Below are 20886 nucleotides of genomic sequence, written 5' to 3' on the forward strand. Positions count from 1 at the left end.
CTGTTCACCAAACACTCAGCCTGAAGCCACGCCGCCATCTTTGCTGTGGTTATCATCGCGAAAGCTTATTTTGCTCTAAGTTAATTTATGTCATTAAAATCTGCTTATCACAACAGACTTTCCTCGAGAAAGGTGACCGACAAAGGAGCATTGTGAGCCGACTGAATGCTCTTTCATCTGTAGATAAGATGTAGTGCAGTGATAACCCCACCCAGAGAGTCTCCCCTCCCCCAGGTCAACACTTCCTGTTTTAAAGGCCAGTGCAGGCCGAGCTGCAGGCTGTTTGGGTAAATGATTGTCAAAGAGTGTCGTCTTACCTTTTGTCAGCACTCTTGAGCAGAATACCTTCTTTTCACATGTAGAGGACAGAGCCGCTCCCTGTTCCATTCACACAGCTGCGTTCAGACATGAGTCAGTTACAGCGTGAGACTAAATAAATCACCTGTCTGATCAGCCCTGATGCTAAAACAGGATCAATGACTTCTGCTGATGATATAAACACACAGTGAGGAGATTCAGTCATTGATACTTTATGAGCTGTTTAAGACCCTTTGAATACTTTTCATCAGAGTCACCGCTGCACACTGTTGCACACACACACACACGTGTGAAGGTGGGTTTTGTTTCCACATATTTCCACATTGCAACATGTATGGTATGAGCTTCAAACTTCTCGTAAGTTGCAACAGTCCTGTGACCACAAGACACGAGAGCGCTGAGGTCACTGGACTGCAGGTGAAACTCACATGACCATGTTTCTACGTTAGAGAACGAAGAGAGACAAAAACACGTGTCAATAAAGTGTCAGTTTGTCGTAATTAAAGTAAAACCTCATGTAGTTTTGTGTGTTAAAGCTCTCAGTGAACACCAACATGGAGCCAACTGGGTCAGAAAAGGTCACAAACAAGATAAACATCACATAAATCTGCTCATATTGACGACTGCAGTTCTGTGAGAGGAGAGCTGGTTCTGGTTCTGGTTCAGTTCTGTGAGCTGCTGATATACAGGAGCAGCTCTGCAGGGTTGAAGTGAGGAGACAACGTCACTAACGACACTGTGTCGGCTTTATAATGACTTATTCTCACAGTCTGATGTTTCATTAGTTTGACGACAAACTGACGAACATCTTGTGTGAGATTAATGACACAATTTAAACAGGATCAATAAATGATCTGTCTGTCTTCATCAATACCAGACAAAGATTTGATCAGATAACGTCCCGTGGTGACTTTGGCTCTCTGCGAGTCGTATCAACTGGTTTGCAAACACGCCCAGTTTTTTTTTTCATCAAGATTTTTATTCCCTGGGAAATTTAGGAAAATGTTTTAGCATGTCCCGTCTGGAAAAGTTAAACAAATTAAAAGAAAATAACCTGCATTGGTCCTAAAAGTCAGCGGGGTCTGTTCTGGACTGAGATCCATCCTTTGTCCAAGTTTTGTTGGATTCTGTTCAGTACTTTTTATTGATCCAGCTGACAAACCAACCAACAAACTGACATGAGAATGTATTAATAGATATCCTTATAAGGCTCTGCACTGATACAATATCAAGTGTGAAGAGTAAAGTTTGCTTAACAAATCACAAGAGATCAAATTTCAACAGGCGCGATCTTTAGAAATGAGTCTTTTAACAAGAAATAGTCTGAGATCAATGTTTTAACCAGGTGATACAGTTCTGTTTATTTACTTCACACTTCAGATCCCAGCTCAGGAATAAATAGTACAATAAGCTCACACAGTCAGACACGCTCGAGGCAAATTCATGCTGTGTTTCTAAAATACACATGACCTGTTTCAACAGTTGGTTCCCTGGTAAACCAGAAACACGTCAGACCGGTTCTGACTGCCAGTTCAATGACAACAAAGAGAGGAGAGCCTGAAGTGGTCGGGTCGCAGCTACACCACCACAACACTGCACTTCCTGTGTCGTATTTCAAGACATGCTGCTGCACAAAGTGGGAAAAGTGTTTGATTTATTCTGCTGGAGATTAATCAGTCAGAATCAGAAGCTGCTGCCTGTGTTTGATTCTGGTGTCTGAAGCTTTGTGATCTGTGTTGTTGGGAGGGAAAGTGACCTCTGCTGGCAGGAAATGTAACTAAACCCTCATCAGAATCAGATATTAGTTACACATTATGCAGAAATTATGAGACGACTTAGTACTTTTTAAACTTTTATACACATGTTCTATCATTATATCAAAGCCTGATATTCTAACAACTCACTTACTGTAACAGTGTTCAAGAGTTTTCTCAGAATAACTTTCTCCAGCTTCTGTCGACCTCTACACTTGTGATGAAATGTAACATACTGCCTATTTTTTTACTTTAACATTCTTTAAATACCTACCTTTATTCATAGAGTGAGGCACGTTTAGTTTTAAGAAGTTGTTTATATGTAATTCTCAAGTTAATTTTCATTAAACTAGACAAATGAATAACCTTCACAAGCCAATTTACCGTAATCATCAAGATTTAAATATTTAAAATCAAATAGACAGTATATTAACAATGCATTATGAAATATCCTCGGTGCAGATATAAAATGGATTAAGAACATAACAATATCTATAAAAAATATTTATAACCCTAAAATGTCCTTGACTGGCATGTATAAAAAAAATATACATATATAACCATAACAGTTAAACCTAAAATCAGAGAAATGTGAATTAATATATATTATTATTATTCCATTATTAGCATTATGAATAAAATAGTCCATTCTTAAATGTCCTTGGCTGGTATAAAATGAAATAAAATAGAATTATAATAAAATAATAAATAAAATAATAAATACATATACTGTACATACTGGATATATATCTTCATCAATGCAGTAGATGTTGTCCACCATTTGTGAGATAAGAGGGAGACCAACATATAAAAAGAGAGTAAATGCTAACAATATAACATTACTTAATATCTGAATCATTTACAAAAAAACATGTATGTCTAAATCTATTATTTAAAAATCTGATTAATATATAATTTTTCAACAGCGATACCTGCAGGCCAGAACAGGTAACACAGGGAGAAGGCAGAAAGGACGGGTACCTCCGAGGGCCAAAACAGGTAAAGTGACGCTTCAGTGGAGGACGTCCTCCCTGACCAATCAACAACCAGAACGCAATACTGACATCCCATATGTCCAATCACACTCTCCGCATGAAATCCTCAGTAGTGACGTAAAATATTATAAGTTAAATTATAAAATGGAGCCTAAATATGGAGGTACCTCTATAAAAACTATTTTAATAGTTTAGATTCACTTGTTTAAAAATTAGGATTCCTCTTTTCATGGAGCAGCAGAAAAGTACCAGCTAGCCAACACGACGGTTAGCCGTTAGCTCAGCGCCCTGCTAAGCTAGCAGCTCAGCAGCAGGACGCCGGACGGAGATCTGGGCTCACGGCTCGGCGGGATTACGGTTCCGTACAGCGGCTTGTTCACCAGCTACTGGATCCAGATATGGGCTACACGATCTGAAAGTCATGGAGGACATTTAAAAGTGGCTCTGGATGAAGCTGTCGCCGTTTTGGAACATTATTTATTAGCTGTGATGATTATGACATTTTCCCGGGTTTTAATGAGCCCTGATTGTTGGGAAGCCATTGTTTGGGAAAGTTTAGCTAACGTTAGCAGTGGCTCACGACACAGTCTGGACTCGAACTACTACTAGCAGACTTGTTTTTAACTGAAGGAGTGAACAAGCTGAATTATTATTTTTTATTCCAATTTCCTGGACTTTGACGTTGATATGAAAGACTGGGTGAATGATGCCTTCAAGGTCCGGAAGGATGCGGCCTCAGCGACCAGACAGCCACACTGGATACAAGCTACAGCTGTGACATTCAGGGTGAGTGACAATAAATGACAGTTCAAACAGCAGCAGAGGTGTCAAAGTCCACACACTGTTTCTTCAAGTAGAAGTACAGATACTAAAAATAAACAAGAGACTGGTAAAAGTAGTGCTGATTCAGTTTGTTTACTCCAGTAAAAGTAATAGATTACAGGTTCTGAAATGTACTCAGTATCATATTAAAAACTCTCCCTCTGAAGGTGGTCAAAGCTAACCGAAGCTCATGTCACATTGTTATAATTCAAAGACTACTAAAGTTAAAGGTACAATCAGTGGGATTTGTCCCAGCTGTTCCTAAACGCACACAGATACAGTTTAATGCTGCATTCATGTGCTCCTCGGAAGTCGTTTTTCTTAAGTTCATACGTCGGTATGTTGGAGCAACACGTGCTGTGTCTCAATTCAGGGTCTGCGTCCTTCAGAGGAGCATTTGAAGGCCGATTACGTCAAAACGCCGCTCAAAGGCTGTCCCAGTCTGAAGGCTCCTCCAGATGCTCCTTCTGCTCCCTGTTTTTGGAGGATACACCGCTACGATCCTTTGTGGCCTCACATATCCCAAGATTCTTTGCGAGCCCGAAAAAGAAGAAAGAAAGAGAGAAAATGGCGACATTGCGTGGCGTAGATCTTCACTGTCGAGCAAAAATCGCGACGTTGAGGGTAAAACATCTGGTGACGCAACCAGGAAATGCTCCAAAGGCTAGACTGTCACATTTAACAACGGCTGACGAGGTTAACAAGGTCTCTCTGAAGGACTCGCCTTCAAAGACCACAAAGACCGAGTCCTTCAGAGGATGCAGACCCTGAACTGAGACACAGCGATGGACGATGTTGTGTATTTTATCACTCAGAGTGTTTAAACACGTTGACAACAGTTTCTGTTGTTTTAAGTGACAAGGAAGAGGAAAGAAAACAGATCAGTGAAGATGTGAAAAAAATATCTCCAAAATATGCACATTACCATCAACTCATTGTTTACTTTCTCCATCTTTCCGAGTCGCAAATATGTTTTTCGGATTATTCTAGGAGATTCATTCTCAGAACATCAAATTGCCATATTTTGGATAAAGCCCGATCAGCAACAAAGTGAGAAAAATAAGAAAATCCATAATTAATCTGATTAATCACCTCAAAAACATGCCTGGTTTAAAAATGTAAGGAGTATAAAACTGCAGATATTTGTGCAAAGATGTAGAAAGTAAATGCAAAAATTAATACTCATGTAAAGTAAAGATAGCTGAGTGTTGACCGGGCCTCCAAATTCCCCAGAACCCAATCTGATGGAGCAGTTCTGATCCATGGAGGCCCTACCCCCCCAACATACAGGTCTAAGAGGATCCACTATAAAACGCCCTGGTGCCAGACTTCACAGGACTCCCTCAGAGGGAGTGTAATTAACCAATCTATAATGTTTCTTACCTATATGTCTAACCTTTTATTTATTTATTTTATTAAAGTGCAAATAAATTAAACTACATTTAATTACTGCAGAACTAATTTAGCTGGTTCCCACAGTAACCTCTGTTGGTCTTAACATAGTGAGATATTTAAAACAATAACCCTGCTGCTATAAACCCAAAGACAACCACAAAATATTAATTTTATTATTGTTACATGCCAAAAATTTGTATCACAATAATATTGTCTTTCTTTTGTTATTTGTCTTTTAATCGATACCAGTAAACAGTAAGAGTGTTTTGTCTCTCAGAGAGGATGATAGATTAGTATTGCGGCCACGCATCATACTGGGATGCAGCTAAAAGGAAACTATTCATGCTGGAGAGTGAGAGTCGGAGCTGAGGAGGGAGAGAGAGGGAATGTACGTGCTAATGTGTGTAATCACTCTGACAGATCACTCCATCAGAAAATACCGCTCAATAAGATCTAATCAGTGACACGCAAAGAAACAGCCGGCAAGTGAGTGGTTTTATACTCTGCTTTTATTTGTCAAGGTAGCTCAAACATGCCGCACATGTAGGGAAACAGACCTGAGAATGCCGCTGAGACAACATGACAGTACATTCACATGAAAAAGACATAAAAGATCATTCTACTCAACCAGTTTAAGAAATGTTAGAGTGATGATCAAACTCCTAGACTGTTAGCGAGCAGTGGAAGTGATCGATATAATAATACCAAACAGACGGGAAGGAGAGAAACTGCAGAGAGGAGACAAAAAAACAAGTGTGCTGGAATGAGAGCGGGTACAAAAGAGGCAGTTTGAGTAAAAGAGGGACGGAGTCAGTGAGAGATTAACTCAAGCTCTTCAGTCTTTTCTACATTTCGTCTTGTCTGGCTCTCCGGCTGCAGCGTGGCTGGAGGGAGTTGGCACAGTGTGTGTGCCCCCCAGCCAGTCCCAGTGAGAGAAGAATGGGGCAAAGTTAGTGCTGGGTCGCTGGTGGTGAGTGTCGTGCTTGGGCGCCCCACACCAGAGGCCAAAGGGCACCAGGTTATGGAGGGCCCACGGGAAGTCGTAGCCACAGTGCTGCTCGATGGAGACGTAGATGTTGAAGACCATGAAGCCCCACGCTGTGAGGCAGTGGCACTGCAGCAGGATCGGGTCTATCGTAGCCCAGAGTCCCAAGTTGAATAACTCCCAGCCGGACAGGTACTGGGTGACGAGGCTGAAAGTCTGGTTGTACTGGTGGTGCACAGCGTGGAAGGTGCGGTACAGCCACGGCACCTGGTGGTGCAACAGGTGCCACACGTAGTACTGGAAGTCGAAGACCACCATGCAGCCCAGGATGCCCAGGACGAAGCTCCAGAAAGTGGGCGCCTCACGGGGCAGCGGGGTGGGCGGCCTCCACAGCCACTGGGCGACCGTAGCAGGAAAAATGTAGAGCAGGTGGTTGTAGATGGTGACGCCCAGCGTGGTCCAGATGTTCTGCCAGGTGACGGGTCTGTCAGGATGAAGCCTGTAGCAGTTAATGCAGGGCCAGGTGGGCGCCAGCAGGTCCAGCACGGTGTAGACACCTACCAGGAGGAAGTAGGTGGTGACGGACAGGACCACAGGGAAGGGAGGGCTCCTTAGGAGGTCGTGGTGGTTCTGGTGGAGGTAGTCCCAGAAAGGCTGCAGAACCGAGCCCTGGGGCTGTCCCCCAGTCACGTTGTCCTCACCCGACATCCAGGATAAAGCCTCAGTACTGAGTAACCAGCCTGTGCCCATCACTAACGCAGTGTTTCTCTTCCAATAGAAGACCGATCCAAGAGGATTACTCTCTAACAAGCCCCAGGAGAGAATAAAGAGGCTCTAAATGAATGGAAAGGTCCAATCAGCTTCCTCGTATAGGTTAAGCAACAGCAAATTGGACTGGCGGGCCGTCTTAGCCTCTTATGTATGTTCAAGCCCCACCTCCACCCCCCACCCCCTGTGTTTTAAAAGAAGGCACTCTGTAAAGGCTCTTTTTCATGGGCACAAGGACGGCAGCCAGGACTCAGGAGCCGGGCCACAACAGCCCCAATCTTTGAACCAAATCCTGGAGAGAGAGCTTCCGCCGACTGCTGAATCTGACTTTATCTCCCCAAACCAGGGACGTGTCTTTAAACCTGCAGCTTCAAATGACTTTAATGAAAATGAAATGTGAAATGCAGCGAGTCATATTCACGCTGAATGTTAATAATCAGCTTCTGTTTCCCTCACTCCCAGATTATGAAACACAAACACACACATACACACAACATGAGCCCACTGAACAGTCATTAATCATCGAAAAGCTGTCAAACGAGACGTGAACTCAAAAGCACTTCCTCTCAGATGTCAGACTGGCGTTGGCTTTTTGCTCAGTTTGAGTTTGTGCTCAGAAAAAAAAGGTTTCATTGTTGGAAACTGAGCTGCAGCAGCGACCTCCGCTCTCGTCTCTGTGGTGTGACTCAGTCATTTTGATTTCATAAACATCATGTGATTCTGTAAACTTTACACTCAGACATTCAATAATATAAACTGATATCTTCCTACTATTGTCAACATAAGCTTCCATCAGGGTCAGCAGCAGATCATAACAGAACATCAACAGAAACATTAAACAGATTCTATTTCAGGTTTTAGTTTTTCAGTACAGACGTGAGCAGCAGTTATTTATACTCATTCATGATGTCGTGATATGTGGAAGTTAAACAGTCCAATCCACTGCCTGTCAAAGATATTTTCATCAAACAATAATGATACAAAGGGTCGAAACATGTCCAAGAGTTCCCAGATTCTTATAAACGACCAACAATCTAACAAAAACTTAAAGGTACAGTCTACTCCAAAACCAAAAACACAAGCTGAGTGCAAATATAACAGATATCAACTACAGTTCAGTTCACTTCAGAAAACTTTATTTATCCCATACGGGCAATTCAGTTTACAGCTCCCAGTTATATTAAGTTAGAAAAGAAAGAAAGAAAAAACAAAACAAAACAAGACATACAACTCTGACATACAACTCTCAGTTATCAGTAAATCACTTCAACTCATGGTTCCCAACAGCGATGTCATGTACCTGTGCAATATACAAGTAAATAAATAAATAAATAAATAACAAGCACAACCCTACTCATTAAAATTGGCATTCATCAACCTAATACCTGAAGGGATAAAAGAATTTGAGTAGCGATTTGTCTTCCTCAGGGGGGCAGAGTAGCGTCGCCCTGAGGGCATCAGAGTAAATTCACTGGACACGACACGGTCTCCCTGCTTCAGGATGCGTTATGCTTTCTGGACAACACGTTTTTTCCAGAGCACACTCAGATCTGATAACTGGACTCCAATAATTTTGGAGCAGACTCTAACGATCTGATTAAGACTGTTTTTGTCCTTCACTGACAGACCATTAAACCAACAAACGAAAGAGAACGTTAAGAGACTCTCAATAAAAGAATGATAAAAGGAACATAAAATGGTTTTAGAAACACTAAAAGAATTTAGTTTCCGCATCAGGTGGATTCTTTGTTGTCCCCGTTTGACAAGTGACTCTGTGTTTTTGTCAAATTTAAGATGGGAGTCAAATATGGTTCCTAAGTATTTATAGGTTTCCACAATCCCGACTGGTTCATCATGTATCTGGCTTTTTTTAGGCTCTGCACTGTTATTTCTAAAATCAATGATCAACTCCTTTGTTTTCCTTACATTAAGATCCAAGAAGTTATCATCGCACCATTTAATAAAATCATTTAGAGCCAAGCCATGATCCAGCTGTGTATCCTGAAGATCCACAAGCTGAGTGCAAATCTAGCAGATATCAACTATAATTGCCAATGTACTACAGATTGAAAACACGTTTCTTGGTGTTGTCACAGCTCTGTGCATATGTTCTTGTTAGGTTTAGGCACACAAACAACTTGGTGAAAGGTCCTATTTGTGAGAAAAGTTGATTTCTGAGACTCGGCCTGTGAAATAATGACGCTTTGAGGATTGTCAGACGGGTCGGCCGCCGTCCCAAAGCATCAGTTTTTAATGAGTTGGTTGTGAGAATCAAACAACAATTTTCCTTACAAGTAGGTCCTTTTTAACGTTAAAGTTATTTTAAAAGTTTGAAAGAATAGGCTGCATTACCTGACCTCTAGTCATGGTTATTGCTTGATTCAGCATTTCAGACATGCTTAGTTCGAGTTCACAATCTACTTTCATCAGATCAGGGTTAGGGTTAGTGCAATTACAAAAAATGGAAACGTCACCAAAATAACTTCACACATCCCTGGTCTCCAAAATTAAAAACTGAACACCTATCAAATGCACGTATATCTGAATAGTCGGATATTCAGCTCCAGCTCTAAAGAGTCCTACAGTTGAGAGAAAAAAATGTGTTACTGCTTTTGTGGTTTAGTAGGAAACAATTATCACTGGACTGTATTGTAGAAACAGGATGTGAGACTGTTGTGTGCAGTGTAAACAGTGTGGACCCACTGTGGCAACACACAATACATGTTTAAAGTATAAACAAACATTAGTGCACATGATACTCACTGAGCAGAGGACAGAACAGGTTCGATATCAACATGATGAACAACAGGCTGATACCACTGAACGGCCAACAGAGGGCAGTAACAATCAAGAGAACACAGAGGACACAAAGGACAACAAAACATGAATGAAGACGACTTAGAGGAGTCATCCCTGCTTTTTATTCACATTGACCCCTTATAGTTATAGCTCAGAGTATATTTGACCTTTTTGTCTTTGCTCAGCTTTGTTATCCTTGTTTTTAGCTGCACATCTATTTCCACTGTGATGATATTTCTCTGATTAATTCAGTCACTATGTCATGAGTGAAGCCCATTCATTAAAATACGTGAAGAGACATTGAATCAAATTGCAAACAGCCTGTGAAATTCCAGACGTCGGTGATTCATGACGACATTCAGTGAGGCCGAGCGCTGCACGCTGTCTGCAGACTCTCACTGCAGCGGCCTCGGGCTCGATGTTTCCTGTGGGGTTTTCATTTCAAGTCAAACCCAGAGGAAAAACTGTGAAGTCAAAAATAACTGTCAGCTCGAGGTAGAGGACCTGGCCTCCGACTGACTCGTCACATCCAGAAGTATCGACCCCCTCCAAGAAGTAGAGGGTGGCTGTCGGCACATTGTCAGATACGATAAGAACGACCTGCTTCAGTGCCACAATGATCAAGAGCTGCAGTGGATACGGACCATCACAAACCGTTTTGGCTTCTGTGCCACCACTTGCCAGACAAGTGTTGGTAACAATAATGACAATCTCACTCACTGTTCAGCACATCACTAACATGCAGCACTACATGTAGGTGTCTGAGGAGACGATGACAAGGTGTGAGACTCTCCTCACTCCCGAGGGAGAGGACACGTCCACCGAGCTGTACAGCCGCTGCAGCTCGAAGGAACAGTCCGGCTCCAGAGAGCTCGTTTTAACGCTCTCTGTACTTCACTGATGAGGTTTCTGGTGTATCGCACATAGGACCAAGCAATGAACTCCTCTCAACACATACAGTACAGTGCTTTGTCTTTGTTGAGCTGCTAATCTTCCACACGTTTAAACTTGTGCACATCGATCAGCTGACTGTAAGCGAGGAATCTCTGTCCATCTGAACTTTTCATCTGATCTATTTCACATTTGGCAGGTTTGTTGCCGAGGACCTGAGGATAAAAGTTTAGATAAAAGCACTTTATAAAAGCATCCATTTATTACAGCCCAGTCACCGGAATATACAGTTGGTATTGTACTTTTCTGCGAACCACAGATGGGCTTGAATTTGTATTGGATTTGAATATGTCGGATACACTTTTTCAACATAAGTAAGCATGAAATCAGTGGATATTTTTAGTGAAACGTCAGGACATTTCCAGCTGTGTTTGTGGCGACAGAACCGGGTATTTCAAGCCAGACAGTTATGGTGTGTTTTTTGTGCCTCAACCTAACCAGATCACAAGCACAACGTTGTGAATACACTGTGTTTGTGTTAAAATTACAACATAAAATGCAACATTTAGCGTGAAGAAATGTAAAGCTTGAACATATCGGATTTTCAGAAACACACAGCGTCATTTATCCTTGGGTTTGAGTTGTTTGTGCATTTCATTGACCAACTTTGAGATATGAGCAGAGATGCAGAGTCGTGAGAATAGATTCATCATAGTTTCATTTCCTCCTCTGCAAAAGCTCCTTCAGGCTGCGTGACAGCACCACTGAAGGCATGAAAGAAATAGGAAGAGATTCATATCAGGGCTCATCAACAGGTGCGAGCAAAGATCCACCCAAACAAAGCCTCGAGTGCAGAGCAGAGAAGAGGACAAACCTGAGAATACAGAGTCAGAGAGAAACATCAGCAGGTTGGATTTCACACCTCAGTGAGACAAAAGGAAACAAGACACAGTGATAGCAGCTCCGTGAGGCTCGTTACGACCCCTCGCTTTGTGCCTGCAGAGGTTTGAAAGACTATGAAAAGTCAAAGAATCACTCAGTCGATAATGTTTAGTTGTTTCAGTCTGAATCAAGATGGTGGACCACCCAACTGACCACCAGCATGACTTATAAAAATATGATAAAATGCAATGAAAATCAAAGGTCTCCCTGTTTAAAGCGTTGACTGTACAGAGCCACAGTGATGTCACCCAAAGATGTCTGAAGAGCCAGAAATAAAAACCCAATGCTGGTCGTACTCGCGGTCAGTGCCTCGCTGAACTCTGAAGAAGTGGAACATGGTTGGAGCTGAAGCGAGCATAGTTAGTTAAACAACTACTTTGGTGATACTACTGTTACTTTCTGTTATCCTGCAGCGTCTTTTCTTTTCTCCGTCTCTTCCCTGTATGTAAAGTTAATTCAGTACGTTTCCCATCCATTCAGCGGTCCACTAAGAGGGGTGATGGACCTTTCAGTGGATTTCGGCACCTCCATGATTCCTCCAGACGGGCGAGAGTGAAGAGAAAATCCTGTTTTTAATCTCAAAAGTTTAAATAAGCAAACTCTCTGCTCTCCTTGGGCTTTTATTCCCCCAGAAGCTCCAGGCTCTGCCCATGACTGTCTCCTCCTGTTACTCAAAGCAGCCACAACCCTAATTATGCCTGACTTTAAGTCTTCAGATCATTTAAACAAGTTAGTTATATATAAAAGTCACCCCTTCTCAGTTTGTCGTTCAGAGAAATTGGCTGTAGGTAGATAAGTGTTTTGTGCCATCAACAGGAAAGCTGTTGCACTTCGGTGTGTTAAATGGAAGACGTCTGTGCAGAGGGCGAAAAGTTGATTGTGATATTATAATTAATAATATGATCAACTCGTAGTCCAGTAGTTGATTTATATATTTTTATTATAACTGTCTTTTAATGTAGTTGAAGCGAGACATTTCTGATTGAAGCATCATCTCCTGTTTGTCTTTGCAGTGACCTTTAAGAGGCGGCAGAGGACCCGACGGTACATGAGGAGACACGACACCATACATCATCCGTCGTAAAGGTAGGAGGAAAGCTTCTCATGCCCTTAAAGAGCGTGAGCAGGGCTTTAAAATACACAATCGTTGAGGAAGTTTCCTCCTTTACAGTGATGTCGAGATGGAGGATGATAAAAGGATAAAAACAACAGCGATATATCTACGATATGAGGCAAACGTTCATCTAAAAATCACTCAGCATGTTGTGATTGCAGCCATATTATAATTACTTTACATCATTTCAGTGGTTGACATGATGTCACTTTGTGTTAAAGCTTTCACGGGTCACTGTCCTGCACATCATTTACTACGAGCAGCTGTGAGGGGAAACTGTTTCATCACCTTAACAAATGGAAACTTATCTTCTCCGTGGACGTGTCTGCGAGTGGAAGAAAAGTTGCAGGCACACGTGACAGCTGACGTCCCTCAGGTGTTGTCTTAGGGGGCTGAGGGCTGAGTGGACTGTTATTCTCCACTGTCAGTTATGACACAGTGACAGAGGACGGGGGGGACGATCATGTCCAGACACAGAAAGACAAAAGGTGAAAGCTGCCGTCGCTAAAAATAAACCCCGCACTGAGAAAATGACAATTTCAAATCACAAGGTGAAACTGAGAGAGTGATGAGCTGCTGGCAAAGAGACATGTCTCTGCAAGTGTGACGTGTTTCACTGATGGGAAGTTAAACCAGCAGAACATGTTGAGAAATACAGTATCACTTGATATAACAAATCTAAATAAGAAAGTAGATTTTACAACAGTCAGTGCGCGCATACTCATAAGTACCATAAGATTGTTTCAAAGTACAATATTCACCACCATACAGCGGATTAGGAAAACATCAGTCAGTACCCCTGTCTGAGCAAAATACAGGAAATGTATTTCAGTTAAAGTGAAACTCTCGCCAAAAAGCAACCGCGGCTTTATTTGTGATTGAATATGAGTCAAACCTTCGTGTAAAAGCATAATTACGGCGAAAGACACACTTTTAAGATTTACTGTAGTTTCGTTTTCGGGCAAGCTAATTTTCAATGGGAGTGCTACGGGCACTTTTACGATAGCATCAAAATCTCTATTTTTAAAACAGTAAGAAGGCTCGACACAACATGAAACTTTGCTGGTAGTATCACCAGGGTCTCTACACATGAACACGAGCATTGAGAACATTGTTTGTGTACACAGAGTTTACTAAAAAGATGTGTTTTTAACTACTCACTGTAGGAGCTGGATCTCCAGCGGTGGCAGACAAAAGTGTCGATCCCCGAGTGCGACCTAACAGGCAGGTTTGAGGAGAGGTCCACCATTACTCTCCTACCTGTTAGGTCGCACTCAGGGATCGACACTTTTTGTCTTTTTATTTAAACTCTGTGTACACAAACAATGTTCTCAATGCTCGTGTTCATGTGTAGAGACCCTGGTGATGCTACCAGCAAAGTTTCATGTTGTGTCGAGACTTCTTACTGTTTTAAAAATAGAGATTTTGATGCTATCGTAAAAGTGCCCGTAGCACTCCCATTGAAAATTAGCTTGCCCAAAAACGAAACTACAGTAAATCTTAAAAGTGTCTCTTTCGTCGTAATTATGCTTTTACACGAAGGTTTGACTCATATTCAATCACAAATAAAGCCTTGGTTGCATTTAGGCGAGAGTTTCGCTTTAATCTTGACATTGTTGTCATTACCCAGCAGGATGTGTCTGCTGTGAATGTGTGAATCAAAACCGTCCCGGTGGCTCAGATGAAGCACACAAGCCGAAACATGTCTGTGTCGACGGAATCCAAATTTCCACCCTCTGGACTTGTGGACTGAACCCTCACGGGCTTCAGTCGTATGTTCAGTGACGCGTTCAGTGTCATCACATCAAGTGTGTGAGTGTGTGAGACTGTGAGGGAAATACAAGCCACTGACGGGCCTGAAGACGATGGTGATAAAATGTGTTTTGATCTCATATTTCTGTATCATGCTGTGGTTGAATATTATTTCTGGCCCACACAACTCAAGTAACGTTATCATAAAGTAACTGTTTGACATTCATAATAAGTTCTCCGATGTCACATCTGTATTGCAATGAATTGTGGGTAATCCACGAGTCTGCGAGTGCTGTGACGTCGGGATGTTTGTATGCAGCCATGTTCTTCATGCTACAAGTGTTGCTGGAGCTTTTTGGCTTTTTCACTGTGGCAGAAGGTGAAGTTGTGCCAGAAAGCCTCTCTCTGAATCCAAAAAGTCATCAAGACAAGGACACAAACACATTGCAAATATATAAACAACAATCCTGCAACATTTTAATGAGAATAACGTGAATAAATGCATTTAGAAATATTTTTGAATCTTTGAATCATTAAAAAAACAGATAATTGAATAGAAATATGCTTTTAAAACAGTTTAACAATCAGATTATCTACATTGATCTTCCATTATGAGGTGTAGGAGCAGATTTCTCTGACAGGTCTGACTCTTCCTCCTCTGCTGATCACCTGTAACTGATGCAGACACATGTGGAGGCCGCTGCATGGCTCGGGCTCTGATGAATCCCCAGCGGGGCTCCAGGGTCACACCGGCACATGTTTTGTTGTTCACTTAACCGCCTTGATTAAAACCTGGAAAGAAATACAGTTACCATGGGAGTCTCACCTGTGGAACTAATTATCGTCACAAAGATAGAGGATCGCCCACTTAGCTCTTCCTCATTTCCTAATAAACAAGCTGAGCCGCAGCGTCTCTCATCACATTCGTACGGGACTCTGACCAGGTAACAACACCTCTCACAAAGCCTGTTTCTCACTCTCAGGTCAACAATCTTAGTTTTATTGTTTTAAAATGTGTTAAATCTTTAAACACTTTCATTTTCAGGAAGCTTCAAGACGTCCTCATCCTCCCAGCAGAATGCCGAGCCAGCTCGAGGGTGCCATGGATGCACTGATAACAGTTTTCTACAACTACTCTGGAAACGATGGAGACAAATTCAAACTCAACAAGGGCGAGTTGAAGGAGCTGCTGAACAGCGAGCTCACCGACTTCCTCACGGTAAGAGTCAACATCACAGCATCACCATTATGTTGTCGCTCCTCTAGTTTATCGTGTAGTTTAGTTAAAATTGTCAGACATTCAGACGAACTGTTCGCTGAGATTTTTGTTACATCGAATAGAGAACACAGTCTTCTCAAAAGGAAACGGTAACTTATTATGTTACGATCCTTGTAATAAGTGTTAGTTAATAGGTTACAAGGCCATTATAAGTCATTTTAATATTATCAGTCTTAATAATAACAGAATGATACTTATAACTCTCAGACTTTCTCACAATGAAGTCTACATTTTAACACGTTTCATGTTATTGTTCTTTGAGATTCTTGTGTTTTTAAATTGAGGTTGATTTCTGTCAAACTGCTTTGCTTTTTAATACATTTAATAGAAAGAGATTGTGAGATATTGTGTCTTTATTAGTGTTGGTTGATGAGCAATATGTCTCTTATAAGTTCATATAAACTGCGTATTTAAATGAATTACATTAAAACAGTATTAATAATTGAAAATAAACGTGTTTGTCGTAACAAGGATACTTATTCACAGACGCTAAATAATTTATGAACACTTAATAAGACATTACTTTGACTAACTGTTAATAAATGCACATTAAATATGCATTTATCTCAATAAAGCAACAAAAAGCTCAGTAAACTTAGCGTGCCTGTTATGTTATCATAAATAATTACTACAAACCTTTATTAATGTAATTAAGCAGTCTATAAACAGAACTTAAACACACTTATATAAACATTTTAATGTTAATAAGTGTCTTATAAGGACTTATTTAGGGTTTTATTACGTATAACCAACACTTATTATAAGGACATTTATATAAAGTGTAACGAAGAGGAAACATGTGACCGTCCTCCATTTGAGCAAACATTTAAGTTGATGTGAACACAGACAGAGCACATTAGTTTTTAACAGAATGAAGCAAAGTGCTGACGGGACGGAGACGTCTCAGTATGTTTGTGCATCATGTGACCTTCACTTCTGTGTTTTGTCAGTGGATCTATAATGACCAACAGTAATCACTGAAACGCGCTCATTAAGGATGTTAACCCCGTGGACGCGGCTTTCCTGCCCGACTCTCCTTACAAAGTTACATTTGATATCCAGTTTTTCAGATGATTTAGGAAACAGCCTCCTGACCTTGTTGGAGGAAATTGTTTTCTCATTGATTGCTTCGCTGCTGTCAGTGTAACCGCTGGTGGCTCCACTGTGGGAAATAAAGGCTGTGGAGGAGATAGATAAGGTCGTTCCAGATAAGCCTGGGTCCGTGTGATAGCAGTTTGTACAAATGATTGAGACCGTCCACAAACCGGCCAACGACTCGGAGTTAAAACCTCTGATGCCTTCAGATATTTTTTTTTATCTTGGCTTCTTGTCCTCCCTCATGCGGACGGGAAGCCTCAGGTGCTCACGCATCATCATCATCATCAGTGGCCCATATCGCCTCCAAATATAGACTCTCCCATGATGTCATCACATCCCCCCGGGCCGTAGTCACCTCTGAGAATAGATGCAGCCGCAGCATAACATTCACCCTCAGTCTCCTCTGACAGGAAACTTTGACTGTCGAGCGCAGAGGCTTGATAGATCACTGTGCAGTATTGGGATAATATTGGAACACTGTGGGAATATTAAAAAGATGCGTTCAGGACTGAGAAGGAAGCTGTAGAGGACGGTCACGTCTGAAGCACGTTGGTGTTTAGTCTTTCAATTTAGCTTAAATTGGCTCTCAGTTCAGGATCTGTAGGTTTAATATAGATTGCCTTTTAGTTTATTTTAGAACTACGTGTTTATTTTATTGATTTAACTGTATGTAAGTTTGAAAAAAAGGTCATGAAGCTGACTTACTTTATTTTTCATGGTGTTGTGAAGTTTAACCATCTCTGAAAACTACGTGTCTTCAAAGTTAAAGATCCTTTATGGTTTAAGAAAAGGCAAAATTCTTCTACTCCAAAGCTTAAAAGGCTAGATTTATAGAAACGCAATTTACTTGGCTGTCATTCATTGTGGACCACGACTCTCTTCCTCTCTCTGGTTTTAAAACAGGACATGGGAGCTATGAGTGTGGGTCCCACCGATCTACCTCCCTCTTGTCCTGTGGACCACCAGAACCACGAAATTCTCTGTCAGCTTACCGTCGCGTTTTAATTATCAGCCTGTCCGCTCGATCTAACAGCCCAGAGACGCACCTCTTCAGTGGAGAGGCCGAAAGGAGAGAAGTATCGGGAGGGAACATTAAAGTAGTCCTAAAATAAAACCAACTTTGTCCATTAAAAGCTGAAAAACCAAACAAATAAGCAGTATGATGGTATTTTGATGGATTTTAATTTCATCCTTATAAAAGGTTGTGTTTTATGAATGCAGTAGCATGAAGATCAGCGTTGCCTCGGAGGTCAGGAGGTGGAAAAGGGAAAGCATGTCTTGTTTCTCAGATGAGTAAAGCAGTAAGTGTGGTGTGATCAGCTGCAGCTCTCGGATCATTGAGCAGCAACATCATCTGCTCTCCGCCCGACACGGATGACTGCTTTTACCTCGAGTCGATATTAAGCTCCAATATCAATCAAACGACTGCGTGTTACTCATCCTGCATGCACGGACTGATATCACGACATGAACCTAGCGTCTGTTGAAGCTACTTTTTAATTGCTCAGTCAGGGATCTGAAGCGTCGATACAGTCAGAGTAACACAGGAGCTCATTAAGAGGCCGAAAGACTAAATATTCTCTTCCTCTGTGTTTTGCTTTCAGTCCCAGAAGGATCCGATGCTGGTGGAGAAAATCATGAACGACCTGGACTCAAACAAAGACAACGAGGTGGATTTCAATGAGTTTGTTGTGTTGGTGGCCGCGCTCACTGTCGCCTGTAACGACTTCTTCCAAGAGCAGAAGAAGAAAAACAAGTAGGAACCAAAATGTGGGCCGACTGTAAATCTATCTACAGTTTGAACATGTTAAAAACAACACAGTAAATGTCCCGTCAGTTTAATTATTGTATTAGCATTTCCTGCTTCATAGGATGAGACGCTCTGTTCTGTTGTCTTGCAAATTTTCAGCCTGGAGCTGTTAAACAATAACTGGTTTGATCCAAATTCAAGTCTGTTTTTATATTAGTGTGATGTTTGTAACTAGATTATACAAAGTGCCCTTTTCCTAAATTGTCTCAGTTGTCATTTTTATTGTGTTTGAAGCAGTTTTTTATTCCAAACTTGTTAGAATTAGAGAAAAAAAAAACTCTGATACTGAAAAATTAATTCAGTGGCTTTAACCTTTAAAATTGCACCTTTTGTCATTTAGGAATTTGTCTTTTCATCCTTTGTTGTCATTTCTCTGTTGTCCCAGTGGAAGCCCCAGCTGCTGCTGCATTTTAAATGTCAAAAGTTAAATATCTCCTAATTGTGTTCTGAGGCGTCGTCGCGTCCTGATGGTGCGTTTAGTAGGAAACATGTTGGTACCTCGTCAGTCCTGCTGTCAGTCCGAGTTCCCCGAGGAGGACGACTTCCCCCCCTCGTGTTGGCTCAAAGCTGGAGTCATGGAAAAACACACAGGATCACAGTTATGTTGTGTAGCGTTGTTCTCTCCTGTCTGTAACATTTAATCTGTTTGAATCTATTGTGAGTTGCACCAGAAAACATTTAAATATTCTGACCATCAATTTGAGAATCTCAAAATAAATCACACCTGCTGAGTGACCTCGTGTACAAACTGAATGGACCTGCAGTGAATAAACAGCTCTGTATCATGTGGAAACTGGACTTTTCTGTCTCGGATTATTTATTGGGTGCATGTTCTGATGTTTGAGCACACAGTGTGTATTGATGAGTGTGTGTTTGGGCATGTTTGCATGTTTAGTGCTGTGAGTAGATCCTCTAATTTTGTACTAATAACACAGGAATGAAACTGAGTATTATCAGAGCGTCTCAGGAGGAACGAGTAAGAGGAAACACTGAACAGATTTTGACAAAACACCGGAGCTTCTTCATCCAGAATATCCGTCTGTTCTCTTGTTTTAGCTCAGGTTCTATCACCTCCCTCTACACCTCCTCCATCGTCGGGCTTCTTGTTCTTTTTCTAGTTATTCCAGTTGTTCCACCGTTACCTGGGAAAGGTGACCGGGGAGAATAATGTCTCTTCCTTGCTGTTTTGGTTGCACAATGATAGATGAGCTTCCTTTGACGAGGCAGACTGACTGGTCTCTTAATCAAGACAAATTTAAAAGACATAAGTAGCAAAGGATCCTGGGAGTTTTATTTTGTTAAAGAACCAAAATCGCCATTTCGACAGGCAACCAAAATTAGACGTGCTATTTTCTAGAGTTTGAACATTCCTGGAAATATTTGTAATAATTTAAATGCAACTCAAACATATAAAAAGTTACATTCTGTATCTCTAAGTTCTGCTCAAGTGTACTTCATTACCTTCCAGCACTCTGTGTGTGTGTGTGTGTGTGTGTGTGTGTGTGTGTGTGTGTGTGTGTGTGTGTGTGTGTGTGTGTGTGTGTGTGTGTGTGTGTGTGTGTGTGTGTGCGCGCTGTCAGTCAGCCTTCACTTACTGGACATCCAACAGGGTGAGGGAGGCTGGGCTTTTGGGAAGTGACTGCGTGCCATGTCTCGATGACGCATGGCGATCCCAGTACGCACAGACCACCTGGGTCCAGCGGCATCAGCCAATCACACGGACACGTCTTCCCCTCCAGCAGAAATGCTGATACTCTCACCTTGGGGAGGACGAAAGTGTAAACTCAAGCTGCATTTTTCTTTTTCTCAGGGTTTTCCTTCTGTGCGTCCCTTTTCCCAGAATACCAAAACCAGACGGTTGATTTGCGGTGACATTCTGAGCCGTGACGTGGAGGAAAATTACTGAAACAAAATACAAGTGTGATGCTTTTATGCGCGCAGATGGTGCTCGCACAAACCCTCGGCGTTACAATGCAATTTGTGTGATTGGCTGTAATCGAGCAGGATAATCATCCTCTCTCCTGGGAAGATGCCACGCAGTAATTACGTTCTTTGTTCCATTTTTCAAAGGTTGCAATCAATCGTGAGTGTCATCTGACAATCTTTAAATGTGGATATTTATGTTCGCACTCTTATAAATACCCTCCACTTCACCAAAACTCTT

General features: G+C 41.6%; 2 protein-coding genes across 4 annotated transcripts; one reads left to right on the plus strand and one right to left on the minus strand.

Moving 5' to 3' along the window:
* The first annotated feature begins 3265 nt into the window (after window positions 1-3265).
* On the plus strand, window positions 3266-19520 carry s100z (S100 calcium binding protein Z). 3 transcript variants are annotated; one of them, XM_030434762.1, is made up of 5 exons: window positions 3266-3853; window positions 12683-12755; window positions 15220-15479; window positions 15581-15754; window positions 18517-19520. In XM_030434762.1, exons 4-5 carry the CDS (start codon window positions 15614-15616, stop codon window positions 18670-18672), a joined length of 297 nt encoding a protein of 98 aa, XP_030290622.1. In that variant the 5' UTR covers window positions 3266-3853; window positions 12683-12755; window positions 15220-15479; window positions 15581-15613; the 3' UTR covers window positions 18673-19520. The 3 variants fall into 3 exon arrangements, with proteins under 3 accessions (XP_030290622.1, XP_030290621.1, XP_030290623.1); XM_030434761.1 differs by lacking the exon at window positions 15220-15479; XM_030434763.1 differs by lacking the exons at window positions 3266-3853; window positions 15220-15479 and adding an exon at window positions 12343-12361.
* On the minus strand, window positions 5776-7168 carry ch25hl2 (cholesterol 25-hydroxylase like 2). Its single transcript, XM_030434760.1, has one exon. The coding sequence runs from the start codon at window positions 7017-7019 to the stop codon at window positions 6120-6122; it is 900 nt and encodes a 299-aa protein (XP_030290620.1). The 5' UTR covers window positions 7020-7168; the 3' UTR covers window positions 5776-6119.
* Window positions 19521-20886: the final 1366 nt, after the last annotated feature.

This window comes from Sparus aurata, chromosome 12 (genome assembly GCF_900880675.1).
Source record: "Sparus aurata chromosome 12, fSpaAur1.1, whole genome shotgun sequence".
Taxonomy (NCBI): domain Eukaryota; kingdom Metazoa; phylum Chordata; class Actinopteri; order Spariformes; family Sparidae; genus Sparus; species Sparus aurata.

Excerpts from the sequence above, each read along its gene's own strand:
- ch25hl2 (XM_030434760.1), bottom strand. The coding sequence starts at position 7,019 with ATGGGCACAGGCTGGTTACTCAGTACTGAGGCTTTATCCTGGATGTCG.
- s100z (XM_030434762.1), top strand. The coding sequence starts at position 15,614 with ATGCCGAGCCAGCTCGAGGGTGCCATGGATGCACTGATAACAGTTTTC. Across the intron at positions 15,755-18,516 it reads AGCTCACCGACTTCCTCACG|TCCCAGAAGGATCCGATGCT; the intron begins GTAAGAGTCAAC and ends TTTTGCTTTCAG.